The 16,781-nt window shown below is 39.5% G+C and overlaps 1 protein-coding gene across 2 annotated transcripts in view; it reads left to right on the top strand.

Annotated features, from left to right (window-relative positions):
* Window positions 1-378: 378 nt before the first annotated feature.
* The window catches only part of gpm6bb (glycoprotein M6Bb), a 46,112-nt gene continuing 29,709 nt past the window's right edge, over window positions 379-16,781 (top strand). Inside the window, exon 1 of one of the 2 annotated variants that reach the window (XM_079617530.1) lies at window positions 379-558. In XM_079617530.1, the coding sequence (XP_079473656.1) occupies window positions 555-558 (4 nt within the window). In that variant the 5' untranslated portion in view covers window positions 379-554. The remainder of the gene's footprint in view (window positions 559-16,781) is intronic. The other variant, XM_079617532.1, reaches the window with a different exon arrangement.

Here is a 16,781-nt window from a genome sequence, read left to right on the forward strand (position 1 = left end):
CAGTATGTTGTGAAATATTGTGGTTTTCGACACGTTCTACAGAATAATCAGAATAGATGAGGCTATGACTGTAATACTGGCTGTGATTGATATTGATATTGATTACACACATTAAAGTTAATATATCTTCTTGGGAAGTTTCATATAGCCTACATAAAGCTAAAGTAATGTCTATAACACTCTCCTTTTTTTTTTTTTTTTTGTAAAATATACTATGACTTTCAATCACTAGAAATAAGAATTGTATAAAAGTTTTTTTTTTTTTTTTACTCTGTACAATGTAAGATCTGTTATATGTGTTCCACAATATCTGTTTGGCTTATGTTTGATGTTAAATAAAAAATTAAATACAAAAATTAAAAAGTTACAGACCGCGTTGGGGAGGGGGAGGGTAATCCCTGCTGATGACGTCACGCGCCCGTGCACCTACTCCGCTCAGAGTGTGCGCGCGCGCGTGCGTGTGTCAGTCAGTGTGCGCTCGCGTTCCCGTTACCCGTTAAACTCTCTCAACACAGTTGATGTGACTCCTGCTGAAGTGCTGGAACGCTTGAAAAATGGGTATGTAAACTTAAAAACCGGGTTTATTAAATACATTCACGCTGTAGTTTGAAAGTTTGAGCGGTTTTTTCCCCCCTCAGACTGTGACAGTTAACAGTTATAGTTTACCTCAGAACGGACGCGCGCGCGACTGTTTTTGGGAAATATACGTCTTTTTCTCTCTCTTTGTTTCTGTAAAGTCTTTGTATTTCTTTGTATCTGACACAGTTCGAGAGTGGTCGGCATTAGTGTAGGTAACTGAGCAGCTCTGAGAAGTGAGATTATGGATTACTCTAAAGAGATTTGATTTGCTACCAACCGCATCTCACGTCGGCTGTAAACAAGAGTAGCTACGTTAGACTGAAGTTAACGGTGTAAGATTGCAGTTTGACAGCAGTTTGCTATTTTGTTTTGTTGTGGCCAGCTAACAAAAATATGTTATTAGAGCGTTTTTCCTAACGTTCCCAAACGTTTAAGTAATAAAACATTTGGCTATTTCTGAATGTTCCCCGAACGTTCTTTAAACCGTCCAGTTTTTCTAAATGTAAAAAAAAAAAAAAAAAAATCTTGGTTATTCGAGACATTCGATTTTATCATTCTTTAAATATTTTGGAAACGTTACTTTTGAACGTTCTCTGAACGTTCTGAAACAATACAACAAAAAACGTTACAAACATCTTAAACCGTTTCAGAAAAAATATAGGCTAGTCCATGAACGATTTATAAATAACGTTTTTTTGCTAACGTTTTGAGAACATTATTAACTTTAAACGAATTAACGAACGTTCTATTAATGTTACTGGAAGAAAGTTTGTTGTTCGTGACTTTGAGAGAACCTCGCCAGAACGTTCCCTGTCAGCTTGGCAAACTGTGTTTTCTTGCAATTCTGTTTGAAAATTGAATTTTCCATTCATTTGGGTTTGCACTATTCTCCACTTAATCCACTTTATTAGGATTGTTCGTGTTTAATGAGCAAACCCAGTTTGGCAAAGGAAGGAAATACTAGACCTGCATGTGCAAATGCGTTTATAACTCAATCAGTGGTTCTTTTAATCTGGCTTTGCTTTAGTTCCCAGGATTGAACATCCAGCAACCGCATTGTTACCCATACAAAGAGTAATATTAATACATCATGTGATTTGGTTGATGGTTTTTGAGGTTAAAGGGTTAATTCACCCAAAAATGAAAAATATCCCATAATTTTCCAGCTCAAGCCACCCTGTGTATAACTTTCTTCTTTCAGCCAAACACAATCAGAGTTATATATTGGTTTATAATGGGAGTGACTCCGTGAGTAACTTTATTAACCTTTATTACTTTAAAGGTTATTACGGTACTTTATTAAGGCCTTTTTTTAACACCTGGATTACTTTTATGATGGATGGATGCACTTTTTTGGGCTTCAAAAAGGGTTCATAAGATGCTTAAAGTGCTTAAATTTGACTTTTTGACATTGAAGTCCTGGAAATATTTGGAAACAGCCATATTTATGAAAAGGTGCTTGAAAAGTGCTTGAATTATTGAAAGACAAAATGTGAAATTAGTTAAATTTTATTGATAAAACAATATTTTCACACAAAATCAACGCTGCAACCCGTCTGATATAGCCTAGATGTAAAGGCTTTTTGCATGGACATGAGTGTGATATTGCTCATATAAATATCTAATGATACATCTTTCATTCTTCAGGTCAATCATATATTCATGCTAGAAAAATCAGTTTGAATAAGAAAGCGATATCTTTGTCGTAGTGTCCTTTCAATGGTTAAAGTTTCCACAGTCATTGCATCCGCTGCACTTTATTTGTTCCATTTTTTTTGTATTTGTTATTTTTGTTGATCTGTTTACCGTAAGATATTGTTTAATAAGTGAGATCTCTGATTGTAGTCCTTGAAAACCAAAAAAGTAGTGCTTGAAAAGTCCTGGAACTTCATTTTACAGTGTCTGTACGAACCCTTTACTCCCATTATGGATATTTTTTAATATAACTGATTGTTCGACTGAAAGAAGAAACTAATATACACTTAGGATGGCTTAAGGGTGATTAAATCATTGGATAAATTACATTTTTGGGTGAATTAACTCTTTAAGTGCATCACAACCTGTCATGTAATCACCCGTTTAATTTCACAAGCTTCTACCAAGTGACAAATGAATTCACAGCAAAATTCTGGAGAGTTTGCTATGACGCACACACTTTGACATTCATGAGCGGCAAAATAAATGGGAGGATTTTCTCTTCCCGTTCAAATGTTGACGAGTATGCACAGTTATATATTTAGTTGCATTGTTTTGCCAGCTGTCTCTGACCCATCAGTGTAGAGTCTTGTATAATGTGTCCTGCAGATGTTTGGATAGATGTGGAGTAGAATAGTCTGTATTGTGAGTTTCCACTCTGAAACGGGCAGATGAGGAGAGCGGCGCCACTTCCACGGATGTTTACCACTGTTTAAAAGCTCCCGGCTGAATTATGGGCTTTGTGACCGTAAGAAGGGCTGTGGGCCAGATGGGCCGTAGCGCTGAGACGAGGATAAACACTCTCGCCGTCTCTGTTCACGTTCAGACCTCAGGAATCTGTCTCCGCACTTACACGATTAACCTGGTTTCACTTTCAGCACAATATCATGTGTTATGCAATATTACAGTGTTTATTATGAATGATTTACAGGTGCACATCATCATTATTGTGTTAAAGTCCCCCTGAAGTGTCTTGGATCGCGCAGCTTTGTTTGATGCGTTTGTTTGAATTTCCACTGAAACAGGAAGCTAAGGCGGGGCATCTTGAATGGCTCCTCCCACTTTTTTCAAATAGCCAATAGCGTTTAGTACGCTCACAGACTGACAGCACATGGAAGCGGATCCGAACGCTGATGATACGCTGGATTCAATAGTAGAGGATTCATTCATTTTCATTCTTAACCAGCGTACAGTTGGAGAACGGAATAAAACCTGAGCGTTTGAGCAACCGAACACACACTCGTACACATATTGCTCCGTGTGTGTCAACGCTCGCTGTGGTCAGGTGGTGTTTATAGCAGAGGGGGCGGAGCTTTAGATTCTAGAGCTTTTGATTGGACAGAAGATGTGATGAGACGCGGTGATGTCAAATCCCTGATCCATTTTAGCGGAAGTGAGAGACTGTAAGTTTTGAATTCTCCTAAATGAGAATTTTGGAACACACCAGCTTATTCATAACCTTCAGGCTAACATATTCATACTAAAAGATAAAAAACATAATAATATTTCAGGGGGCGTTTCAATTCACGTGGCTTATAATCTTGAATGAGAATAAGTTCCTCTTGCAGCATCTCTTCTCGGATGATGTGGGCGGGGCTATAACCTGTCACTCACATGAGATCAGCCAATAGCAAACCACAACCATCCAATCAGTTCCACACAGACACAATCAAGCCCCGCCCACATTTGTTCTTGTCCCGGAAGCGCTTCACTCGATATACGGCACTATAGAGAAATAAAGACGATTGCAACTTCCATTTCATGGTGACTTTAAAGCGAAAGTTCAGTTCAGTCATTATTTACTTTCCAAACCTGTATTCTGTTATTTTGTCTTTGGAAAGCAAAGGTAGATGTTTTTGAGGAGCTTAATGCAGCTCTTGGAGATTCTTCCAAAACAACTTTTTTTTTTTTTTATGTTGAGAAAATAACAACGTACAGGTTTGGGATGCCATGAGGTGGAGTGAATGTGCTGAATTATTGCTTTAAATGCTCACGCTGATAACTCGCAAGCCAACATCTTGTTTTTATTTACTCTTTGAAGTATTTCCTCGTTAAGTCGACATCCTTTCATCGCTTGTTTTTTTATGGCATGAACTGAGTTTTTTGAGTTCTCCAGAAATGTTGTGAGGAAACTGGCGGACGAGAGCCGAGCGGTTTGATTCAAGCCGCCGCCGCAGCTGACCGTGTGAGGACGCGTGAGAGCTGGGGTTTGTTCTCGCGCACAGCGCTGGCTTTGTGTGTGTAGTTCATCGGCCTCGTCTTTGTGTGACTCCAGAGACTGTTCTCGTGAAGTTTGGAGATCCTGAAGAGAATAAAGCATGAATGAGTGATCCTGCACTGCAGCTGCATGCTGTCGTTACACAAACTCACTGTTACTACTGATGATAGGCGTTTGATTCTGTGATATTCTTCAGATTTTATTAATGGCTGCTTTTTTGTTTCTTACAAAATAATGAGTGCATTTAAGTGGTGCAATGGACCACAACATTTTTGAACCACGGATCGGATCATTTTTCGGATTTTCTTTTTCAAAACTAACTTTTTGTAACCTGGCTTTTCATTTATTACTTAAAGGATTAGTTCACTTTTAAAAAAACTTTTGCTGATAGTTTCCTCACCCCGATGTCATCAAGATGTCCATGTCTTTCTTTCTTCAGTGGAAAAGAAATGAAGGTTTTTGATGAACACATTTCTCCATATAATGGACGTCAATGGGCCCCAAACGGGTCAAGGTCCAGATGACAGTGTCAGCGCCGCTTCAACGGGCTTTAAACGACACCAGACGATGAATACGGCTCTTATCTAGCGAAACCATCGTCATTTCAAAAATAAATAATAAAGTTTAAGTTTTATAAGCACAAGCGCTCGCCTTGCTCTGTTCTGTGAGGCTCTGTTCGTGACGTCATTAATACGCAGTTACGCTGAAAAGGTCTCGCTTCTATGAAAAGTAAAACATTTCTATCCTGACAATTTTCTTTTAGGCTTTTTAATATTCCAACACCAGGATACACACACGAGATGGGCATTTTAAACGATAAACTGACACAAAGACATGTGAATATGCGTGTATGGTCCTCCTTCCGCACATCTGTAAACACTGACTCGTCAAGCGTGACCTTTTCAACGTAACTGCGTATTATGTGACGTCACGAACGCGCTTTAAGTTCTTTAGTGTTACTTTTGTGTGTGTGTGTGTGTGTGTGACAGTAGCTGCGTACGCTACATTATTATTTACGACAGCGGTAATTGACAATTCCGCTTCCAACCTGTAGGGCGACCGCTGAGGAAAAGTTTCTTAGTGTTGCTTTAATGTGTAACGTGTGTGTGTGTGACAGTAGCTGCGTACGTTAAATTATTTACGACAGCGGTAATGGACAATTCCGCTTCCAACCTGTAGGGCTTCCAACCTGTTGTGTCCGTTCAAGGGCAGGGAAGCGCGAAAGAGTTTTAAAATTGTTTGAATGTGTAAATTGGCAAGACAAAACACGTCCAAATGATAAACTTTCACTCTATGATGGTTAAATTTAGCAGTTAATCTGCGAATCAAATGCAAAGTGAGATATTTCAAGCCTTTATTTGTTATAATTGTGAAAACCTTAATAGAAATAATTGTGAAAAACAGCTTATGAAAACCTTTTCACAATATTCTAATTTTGAATTTGGGGTTTGCATAATCTGTAAGCCATAATCATCAGATTTATGATAAATAAAGGCTTGAAATATCTCACTTTGAGTCTATATAATATAGGCTATTAGTTTCACCTTTTAAGTTGAATTACTGAAATAAATGAACTTTTGCACCATATAATTTTTTTTTTAGTTTTAAACTCTATCTCCAGTTCTCTCTGTAGCTGTTCTCGTTCTCTTGTGGACAGTCATTCTTTAAGCACGACATCACGGACTCCTGGAAAGATTTAGTCACTTTTAAGCATTTACATTTTGCCTCAGTGTTTACAACATCCAGACCAGCATGAGCATCATATTGGCTTGTAATGAAATGTTTTGATTTGATTCACACGAGAGTTTATATATTTAAAATCTCTGGGTGTGGTTGTATTTATGTTGTTTGATTCGGTGGTTGTTTCATAGTCTGTCAAGTTCTGGAGAAAAGTATGTCATCTATTTGTCAGAAGTAATTTCTGTCTTGTGTCGGTTGATGACTCTCTCCTGCGATGTGCCAGTGTGGTTTTCCTGAAGTCAACATGAAATCCAAATGTATTCTTGTATCCAAATCCAAATGTATTCTTTCTTGTGTTATTGTGCATAACGGTTCATTAATTTATTGTTCCAAAGAAAAACGCTGTAATCTTTTACCAAAATGCTCCTGACCTTGCAGATTCGTAACACCCACTTTTTTCCCCCAATAAATTCCTGATGGATAAAATCAATTGCATTTGAATTACATTTGGCAAATGCCAAAATCAAATGGCATTTCATGTTGACCTTTTAAAAGAGTTAATTTACACGTTTGAGCTTCTCAAGAACCAATGAGGATCATTCTCGTGTTACGCAGCACGTTTGAGCTTCTCAAGAACCAATGAGGATCATTCTCGTGTTACGCATCACGTTTGAGCTTCTCAAGAACCAATGAGGTTCATTCTCGTGTTACGCAGCACGTTTGAGCTTCTCAAGAACCAATGAGGATCATTCTCGTGTTACGCATCACGTTTGAGCTTCTCAAGAACCAATGAGGATCATTCTCGTGTTACGCATCACGTTTGAGCTTCTCAAGAACCAATGAGGTTCATTCTCGTGTTACGCAGCACGTTTGAGCTTCTCAAGAACCAATGAGGTTCATTCTCGTGTTACGCAGCACGTTTGAGCTTCTCAAGAACCAATGAGGATCATTCTCGTGTTACGCATCACGTTTGAGCTTCTCAAGAACCAATGAGGATCATTCTCGTGTTACGCATCACGTTTGAGCTTCTCAAGAACCAATGAGGATCATTCTCGTGTTACGCAGCAGGTTTGAGCTTCTCAAGAACCAATGAGGATCATTCTCGTGTTACGCATCACGTTTGAGCTTCTCAAGAACCAATGAGGTTCATTCTCGTGTTACGCAGCACGTTTGAGCTTCTCAAGAACCAATGAGGATCATTCTCGTGTTACGCAGCACGTTTGAGCTTCTCAAGAACCAATGAGGATCATTCTCGTGTTACGCAGCACGTTTGAGCTTCTCAAGAACCAATGAGGATCATTCTCGTGTTACGCAGCACGTTTGAGCTTCTCAAGAACCAATGAGGATCATTCTCGTGTTACGCAGCAGGTTTGAGCTTCTCAAGAACCAATGAGGATCATTCTCGTGTTACGCAGCACGTTTGAGCTTCTCAAGAACCAATGAGGATCATTCTCGTGTTACGCAGCACGTTTGAGCTTCTCAAGAACCAATGAGGATCATTCTCGTGTTACGCAGCACGTTTGAGCTTCTCAAGAACCAATGAGGATCATTCTCGTGTTACGCAGCACGTTTGAGCTTCTCAAGAACCAATGAGGATCATTCTCGTGTTACGCAGCACGTTTGAGCTTCTCAAGAACCAATGAGGATCATTCTTGTGTTACGCATCACGTTTGAGCTTCTCAAGAACCAATGAGGTTCATTCTCGTGTTACGCAGCACGTTTGAGCTTCTCAAGAACCAATGAGGTTCATTCTCGTGTTACGCATCACGTTTGAGCTTCTCAAGAACCAATGAGGATCATTCTCGTGTTACGCAGCACGTTTGAGCTTCTCAAGAACCAATGAGGATCATTCTCGTGTTACGCAGCACGTTTGAGCTTCTCAAGAACCAATGAGGATCATTCTCGTGTTACGCAGCACGTTTGAGCTTCTCAAGAACCAATGAGGATCATTCTCGTGTTACGCATCACGTTTGAGCTTCTCAAGAACCAATGAGGTTCATTCTCGTGTTACGCAGCACGTTTGAGCTTCTCAAGAACCAATGAGGTTCATTCTCGTGTTACGCAGCACGTTTGAGCTTCTCAAGAACCAATGAGGATCATTCTCGTGTTACGCATCACGTTTGAGCTTCTCAAGAACCAATGAGGTTCATTCTCGTGTTACGCAGCACGTTTGAGCTTCTCAAGAACCAATGAGGTTCATTCTCGTGTTACGCAGCACGTTTGAGCTTCTCAAGAACCAATGAGGATCATTCTCGTGTTACGCATCACGTTTGAGCTTCTCAAGAACCAATGAGGATCATTCTCGTGTTACGCAGCACGTTTGAGCTTCTCAAGAACCAATGAGGATCATTCTCGTGTTACGCAGCACGTTTGAGCTTCTCAAGAACCAATGAGGATCATTCTCGTGTTACGCAGCACGTTTGAGCTTCTCAAGAACCAATGAGGATCATTCTCGTGTTACGCATCACGTTTGAGCTTCTCAAGAACCAATGAGGTTCATTCTCGTGTTACGCAGCACGTTTGAGCTTCTCAAGAACCAATGAGGATCATTCTCGTGTTACGCATCACGTTTGAGCTTCTCAAGAACCAATGAGGATCATTCTCGTGTTACGCATCACATTTGAGCTTCTCAAGAACCAATGAGGATCATTCTCGTGTTACGCAGCACGTTTGAGCTTCTCAAGAACCAATGAGGATCATTCTCGTGTTACGCATCACGTTTGAGCTTCTCAAGAACCAATGAGGTTCATTCTCGTGTTACGCAGCACGTTTGAGCTTCTCAAGAACCAATGAGGATCATTCTCGTGTTACGCATCACGTTTGAGCTTCTCAAGAACCAATGAGGTTCATTCTCGTGTTACGCAGCACGTTTGAGCTTCTCAAGAACCAATGAGGATCATTCTCGTGTTACGCAGCACGTTTGAGCTTCTCAAGAACCAATGAGGATCATTCTCGTGTTACGCAGCACGTTTGAGCTTCTCAAGAACCAATGAGGATCATTCTCGTGTTACGCAGCACGTTTGAGCTTCTCAAGAACCAATGAGGATCATTCTCGTGTTACGCAGCACGTTTGAGCTTCTCAAGAACCAATGAGGATCATTCTCGTGTTACGCAGCAGGTTTGAGCTTCTCAAGAACCAATGAGGATCATTCTCGTGTTACGCAGCACGTTTGAGCTTCTCAAGAACCAATGAGGATCATTCTCGTGTTACGCAGCAGGTTTGAGCTTCTCAAGAACCAATGAGGATCATTCTCGTGTTACGCAGCACGTTTGAGCTTCTCAAGAACCAATGAGGATCATTCTCGTGTTACGCAGCACGTTTGAGCTTCTCAAGAACCAATGAGGTTCATTCTCGTGTTACGCAGCACGTTTGAGCTTCTCAAGAACCAATGAGGTTCATTCTCGTGTTACGCAGCACGTTTGAGCTTCTCAAGACGTTCAACGTTTGTTACGCAGAACAAATATGGCATGAGGTGTCCTGCTTGGTAATGGCTCCTTTAATCTTCTCCCAAAAGTAGTTCACTGGTCCTGTCCATCATGTTTATTTGTTCCTCTTCATAATCGCAGTGCACACAAAGAGGAGCATTGTGAATTGTGATATGAAGTGATATGGAAGTGAGAGTGCTTGCTCAAGCATGGCCAATTTCCCCCACATTTGGGCATCAAAGGGCCATTCAGAAGACAAGAGGGGCAAGAGCGAGTCGAATCCGCGGCCCTGCCCTGAATCGTTTCAGAGCCACATGATGGATCTAGCAAGAGCTCAAAAGTGTTCATCAGAGCTTTATAAATTAGTTGCCTATATCAGTGCTTCTGAAAGCTCCAGACTTCAGTGGTTTGGCCTTTCCAATCCAAATGTCAGTGAAAAGATTTAAAGGGCAAACCTGTTATTTATGATGAACGTCTCAATAGAAAGATCAACCTCCTTTATTTGCATTGATTTTTATTTAAATATTCCCAGTGGTGAATATCAGGTTTTTAATGTTATTTACATGTATATACACACTAAAAAAATGCTGGGTTGTTTCAACCCAATTTTGGGTAAAATATGGACAAACCCAGCCGTTGGGTTGAATTTTTAAATTACATTTTTAACCCAACGTTTGGGTTTGTCCATATTTTACCCAAAATTGGGTAGAAACAACCCAGCATTTTTTAGAGTGTGTGGTGTTTTTAATATGCTTTATGACAAACCATGTGCAAATTCATCAGTCAACACCATTGCAGAGTATTTTCTCCTAATTTGGATAATATTCATGGGTCCGCATATTATATAGCCTACTAAATGAAACAAGAGTGTAGAGTTACATTCAAGGTATTTTAAGGCATTAAGAAATTATTTTCATTTTGAAGATCAAAGATGAGTTTTAAGGGATACAATTATTGACTACAGGGGGACTTTAAGAATTATTTTTTCTTGAGTTTCATGAGTGAAGATGATTTGGGATGTTTTCCCCAAAATTTTTGGCATTATGTAATGTTATTAAATAGAATGGTTGACTGCTGTCAAGACCTTGAAAATGTTCAAACTTTCAGGAACAGTTTAAAAATTTAGGCCTATTCGTTTCTTATTTTTTGCAAAAAACGTGCTGAAACCTTGCTGAAATTATTCACATTACATTACAGCACGTATTCGATGTACATTTTTTTCCATGACGCCATTTAGCAGTGCTGTACTATTTTGATGTGGACCGTATCGATGGACAACTGTGAAAAATAAATCAATATGTTTTTCCCGGCTGACCTATTTACATTGCTGTATGCCAAGAACAGAAACCAGGACATAAAGAATATGTAAACAACAATCAGTCATTTTTATGTTTCTGGGTCAGCGCTAGAGAGAATCAAGCTTTTGATTAGACATTTCAACAGGTGGTAGAAGACCTGTCAATCATATAAATTAAAGGATATGATTGGGTCCTGCATTGAGGGTTGGACTATAGAGTTCAGACTCTAAATTCTGATTGGATGAGTATCATTCAAAGTTGTAAAGTAGCTGATACATCCTCATATAATCCTCTTTATTTCACATTTTCCCACTGTTTTTCACATTTTATATTAGTTCAGTATGTTTTACAAGAAAATATTTTAGTCTTTTAATTAATGCGTTCTTTTTTTTGGTGTAATTTTTAATGAACTTTACTAGCAATTTCTGAGTGAAAATAGTTTCTGCACCAATCTTTTCAAATGTTGACACGTTTATTACTCATTTTAAGCGTCATTTGTAGGGAATGTAGTGTCATTTTCCTGTTATCTGTTGTGCTACATTTCTTCAGTGTGTTTATTGGTTGTTCTTCCTGGCTGGAACTCAAATCCCTGCATGAAATGATGTCCTCCTTTGCTCATATTTCTTGGCTTTGGGCTTTTCAAAACATGCTACGTCGTTTGAAGTAAAAGACCCTCAAGTAGTCGCGATCTTTCTGAACCCCAACTGCACTCATTTGCCACAGAAATTAATAGGGAAGCTTCCCCCCCACATTTCCGTGGTCTTGGTTTGAACTGTCTGAGTGAAAGTTATTGGGAATGTGGCTTTAAAGGGAGTCGAAAGGCCTGAAGATTTTGGCAGCGGGCCTGTGGAGCTCATTCAAGACTTCACAGATAGCTCTTTGTGCTCCGCTCATTTACTGTCGCTGCTAGTAGACAAAAGCCTCTGAATCTCTTCATTTGGCCACCGAGGAGCCCTTAACATGTGAATGGCCTGATGGAATCGCCACCGACTCTCAATTCGCAGCCGCAATAAGAAGCCCAAGCTGAAACCTATAGGTTTGTTTCTGGAGAAAATGAGAATGCATGCCTGTGCAGACCTTGGTTGCTTACTGTTTTAAGTCGAAAGAGTCCATGCACATGTCTCTGCACTCTAAAAAACACTGGATTTTGTGTTGTTTTCATCCCAAGGGCTGGGTAAATATAGGACAGAACACATGTTGTGTTAATTTTACCCAGAAAATTGGGTTGTTTATTTAACCCAGCATAATGGGTTGATTTAATCCATCATACTGGGTTGATACATTTTTACTGTAGTACTATTGTTTTTTTATTTATTTTAATACATTAATTCATGTTTACGGGTTAACTTAAAACCAGCGATAAATAACTCAAACACTGGGTTGTTACATCTGACCCAAGAGCTGGGTAACAAAAAATACCCAAACACTGGGTTGTTACATCTAACCCAGGATCTGGGTAACACAAAAACTACCCAAACACTGGGTTGTTACATCTAACCCAGGATCTGGGTAACACAAAAACTACCCAAACACTGGGTTGTTTACATCTAACCCAGGATCTGGGTAACACAAAAACTACCCAAACACTGGGTTGTTACATCTAACCCAGAAGCTGGGTAACACACTAACTACCCAAACACTGGGTTGTTTACGTCTGACCCAGGAGCTGGGTAACACAAAACCTACCCAAACACTGGGTTGTTAGATCTGACCCAGGAGCTGGGTAACACAAAAACTACCCAAACACTGGGTTGTTACATCTAACCCAGGAGCTGGGTAACACAAAAACTACCCAAACACTGGGTTGTTTACATCTAACCCAGGATCTGGGTAACACAAAAACTACCCAAACACTGGGTTGTTACATCTAACCCAGAAGCTGGGTAACACACTAACTACCCAAACACTGGGTTGTTTACGTCTGACCCAGGAGCTGGGTAACACAAAACCTACCCAAACACTGGGTTGTTACACCTGACCCAGGAGCTGGGTAACACACAAACTACCCAAACACTGGGTTGTTACATCTAACCCAGGAGCTGGGTAACACACTAACTACCCAAACACTGGGTTGTTTACGTCTGACCCAGGAGCTGGGTAACACAAAAACTACCCAAACACTGGGTTGTTACATCTGACCCAGGAGCTGGGTAACACAAAAACTACCCAAACACTGGATTGTTACATCTGACCCAGGAGCTGGGTAACACACAAACTACCCAAACACTGGGTTGTTAGATCTGACCCAGGAGCTGGGTAACACAAAAACTACCCAAACACTGGGTTGTTACATCTGACCCAGGAGCTGGGTAACACAAAAACTACCCAAACACTGGGTTGTTACATCTGACCCAGGAGCTGGGTAACACACAAACTACCCAAACACTGGGTTGTTACATCTGACCCAGGAGCTGGGTAACACAAAAACTACCCAAACACTGGGTTGTTTACGTCTGACCCAGGATCTGGGTAACACACAAACTACCCAAACACTGGGTTGTTACATCTGACCCAGGAGCTGGGTAACACACAAACTACCCAAACACTGGGTTGTTACATCTGACAGGAGCTGGGTAACACACAAACTTCCCAAACACTGGGTTGTTACATCTGACCCAGGAGCTGGGTAACACAAAAACTTCCCAAACACTGGGTTGTTACATCTGACCCAGGAGCTGTTTTATCTGACCCAGGATCTGTTTTATCTGACCCAGGATCTGTTTTATCTGACCCAGGAGCTGCAACACAAAAACTTCCCAAACACTGAAAAAATAACCCCAAAAGGCTCAACCCAGGATTTGAGTAGAAAAAATAACCCAAGATCTTTTAGAGTGTGTTTTCTAGATATGGCTGGGGTCCATCAGTTTATTGACTCTGCAAAGTATTTCTTTGAAAATTCATTATCATCTGGAGTGGTTTGAACAGTTTTGGGAATGTCGCTGACAGCAATAGTAACATTTAAGCTCTCTCTTGTTTTCATTGCAGGATTAGATGGGCTCATTACTTTCCTCTCCCCAAATTCCCTTGTGATTCCCTGACACTCTCGAGTCCCTCAAGCATGTTATGCAACACATCCATGATTCACTTCCCGGTTTGATATTTGTGATTCATTCGCATGTGATTCTGGTTTTGTGCTCTGGTTCACATCAGCTGATTTCTGGTGTCGCATGTTAACTCCCCAGCCTGAATGTTCAGGATTTTCCTCATCCGTGGCATTGAGTTATGCGCTGTAAAGATGCGTAAAGAACATGTGGGCCGAACAGATGAGCGTATCCTCAGATTCCCAAGCTTCTCTTTACATGATGCGACAGCTGCATGAAATCCAATAGCGTGTGAGTTAACAGGGTATTGGAAGTTTTGGGAATTGGAAATGGTTTCATGGCTCACATGGAATACTCTGGGAAGTTTGTGTGACGCTATAGTGCATCTCAGATGATATCATAATCATCTCTCATGAGACGACACCACAGAGTCATTACAAATGAACTGGTTAATTAAGGCGAGACACGGCAGGCAAAAACATAGTTTTGTTTTTCACTGGTCAATTTTGAGATTTTGGCCTATTTCTCTTCAATAACATGTCTTCTTTCAAACTCGTGGTGAAAAAAAGTCCAAAATACACATTTAGGTCTTTATTTTACTAACTTTGTCTATTTGCGTCTGTAGATTTCTCAGAAATTCAACAAAAGTTGGCGTTCTGAATCAACATGATCCGCGATCTCTGTCTGCTTCCTTTAATCTCACACACGTCTGTGAAGCTCTCTCTCCTTTACAATGCTGTCGGATCCAAATATGATCATTTCCGTTTAATCAGCAACCAATCGTGAAAGTACAATGGGCATTTAACTGTAAAAGCGAAATCTCATTGGCTGATGTCAATTTCTGACAGCGTGATTGGTTCAGATGCATCACGTGACACGCTCTGACATTCAGATGTGTGTTTTTGACTGTTTTTCTATTCAGTTAAAGGCCATAAATGCTGTTTATAAGTTTTGATGTGATTTAGGTGGTTTGTATTGTTGTTGCTAATGATTTGATGAGATATTGTGTCAGTAAATAGTTGTTTCCACTAAAAAAGAATGAATTTTTATATTACAAATCTTTAAATGCCTTTTCCTCAAAATGAGTTTTTTGACATTCTCCAGTATAAACATCTCAGCCGATGTACACCAAACTCTCCAGTTACACACTTAGCAGTATTCTGAAGATATATTCAGAGGGATTTGTAAATAATCATTCCCGGCCTGATTTATGTGACATTTTAATTAAAAAAATATGGCGAAAAACTATTTTTTAAGGCTATGGACAGTATATTTAGATTTCCTAGGTAATGAAAGCATATGTCCTGAAATCCCTCTGAACATCTTATTTCATCTTGTGTGTAATCAAAATGAAAAAGAATTTTGCACCTGGCTTTATCATATGTTCAGATCTATCTACCGAAAATATATGCAAAATTGCGCATATTTAATGAGATAATGCCTAATTTGCATAATAAAACATACAAATTTCAAAAACTTGTAATACATTTTTTTTATGTACTTGTGTAAGTAATCAACTGAGGAAGTTTCATGGTGATATCTATTATTTTAAAATTGTACCCTATTCACCTGTAGTGTCTCGCCTTAAAGTAGAGGATTACAATATTATTGCGAAAGCCTTTATATCAAATTGTGACTTAAAATATACACATACATTTTGACCTAAAATCTTAATGCTGATTTGAAACAATTATGCTGAACATATGCAGAATTGGTCCTTTGATCCAAGAGGAGTTTTTTATTTTTAAAGTTTTAGTTTTCATGCTAATTTTAGTGATTTTTTTATGTGGTGATTTTTTTTCTTTCTTTCTTTTTTAAAGTAAACTCTGATAGGCTGTGTTTAACAAATCGAGTTCTCACGATGGTCATGCAAAGAGATGTGAATTCAGTCAGGCCACTCTCTCGAAATAAAGGAGTCAGCCATTCAGTTCAGCGCTCTTTAAAACGCATTCAATAGGGCAGCTGTTTATGCTCATGAATATTCAATGAGCTTCGGTCAGCTGCTCAGATTGATTCAACAAGTCGCCTGTTCTCGATCGATTCAGATGTGAGAAATTAATAGACGACGTTTGAGATTTTTACAGATATAAAGCGTGCCTTTTACATATCAGAAAAGAAGAAGAGATACAAAGAGCCTTCACACAAACTATACACATTCATGTGCCTTTTTAGAGTTTCTTTGAAATAAATTGGCCTTAAGAAATAAATAAAGTCCTTTTTATCCAAGGTCACATGAAAGAAGTGGTTCATCCAAAAATGGTGATCATGTGATGAACATCACTCACTCAGAGCTCTTTTATAATATAGCAGTAAGTGACTGTAGGAAATGTGATTTTATGGCTTATTTTTGTCATGCCTGAACCATTGAGTGGTTTATTGCTTTTATGAAACAATATATTGTTTTAGCAGCAACATCGTATAACATCTCGGTGCATTAGAGTATAGGTGTGTTTATCGAACAACTTTTATTAAACCAGAATTTCGAGTCATAACTATCAGTTTTATTGTATTTTTCCACTGAAGTGTTTTCTGGTCGGGTTCTACAAGGAACATCTGGGTTTGGTGTTTTTCTAAGCTTTATTTTCCTCTTAGCTGAGGTGCCAAGCAGCGGGTGTGAAGTCACATGAGAGGGCACATTTTGGTTTTAAACAACCTCAGAAGAGCTCATTTTCCCTCAAGCACTAAAAAGCAACAACACAAACATGTAATTAGAGATGTGCTGATTCAGAGGTCCTGGGGAACGCTCGGTTAAAGGCCAACAATTAGGGTTTGAGGACATTTCCTCCCCAACAACGTCAGCTAAAGCCAAAGAAAGATGTTAAAGGATTTGTTCAACTAACCCAG

This window comes from Phoxinus phoxinus (genome assembly GCF_949152265.1).
Source record: "Phoxinus phoxinus genome assembly, chromosome: 7".
In the NCBI taxonomy this organism is placed as follows: domain Eukaryota; kingdom Metazoa; phylum Chordata; class Actinopteri; order Cypriniformes; family Leuciscidae; genus Phoxinus; species Phoxinus phoxinus.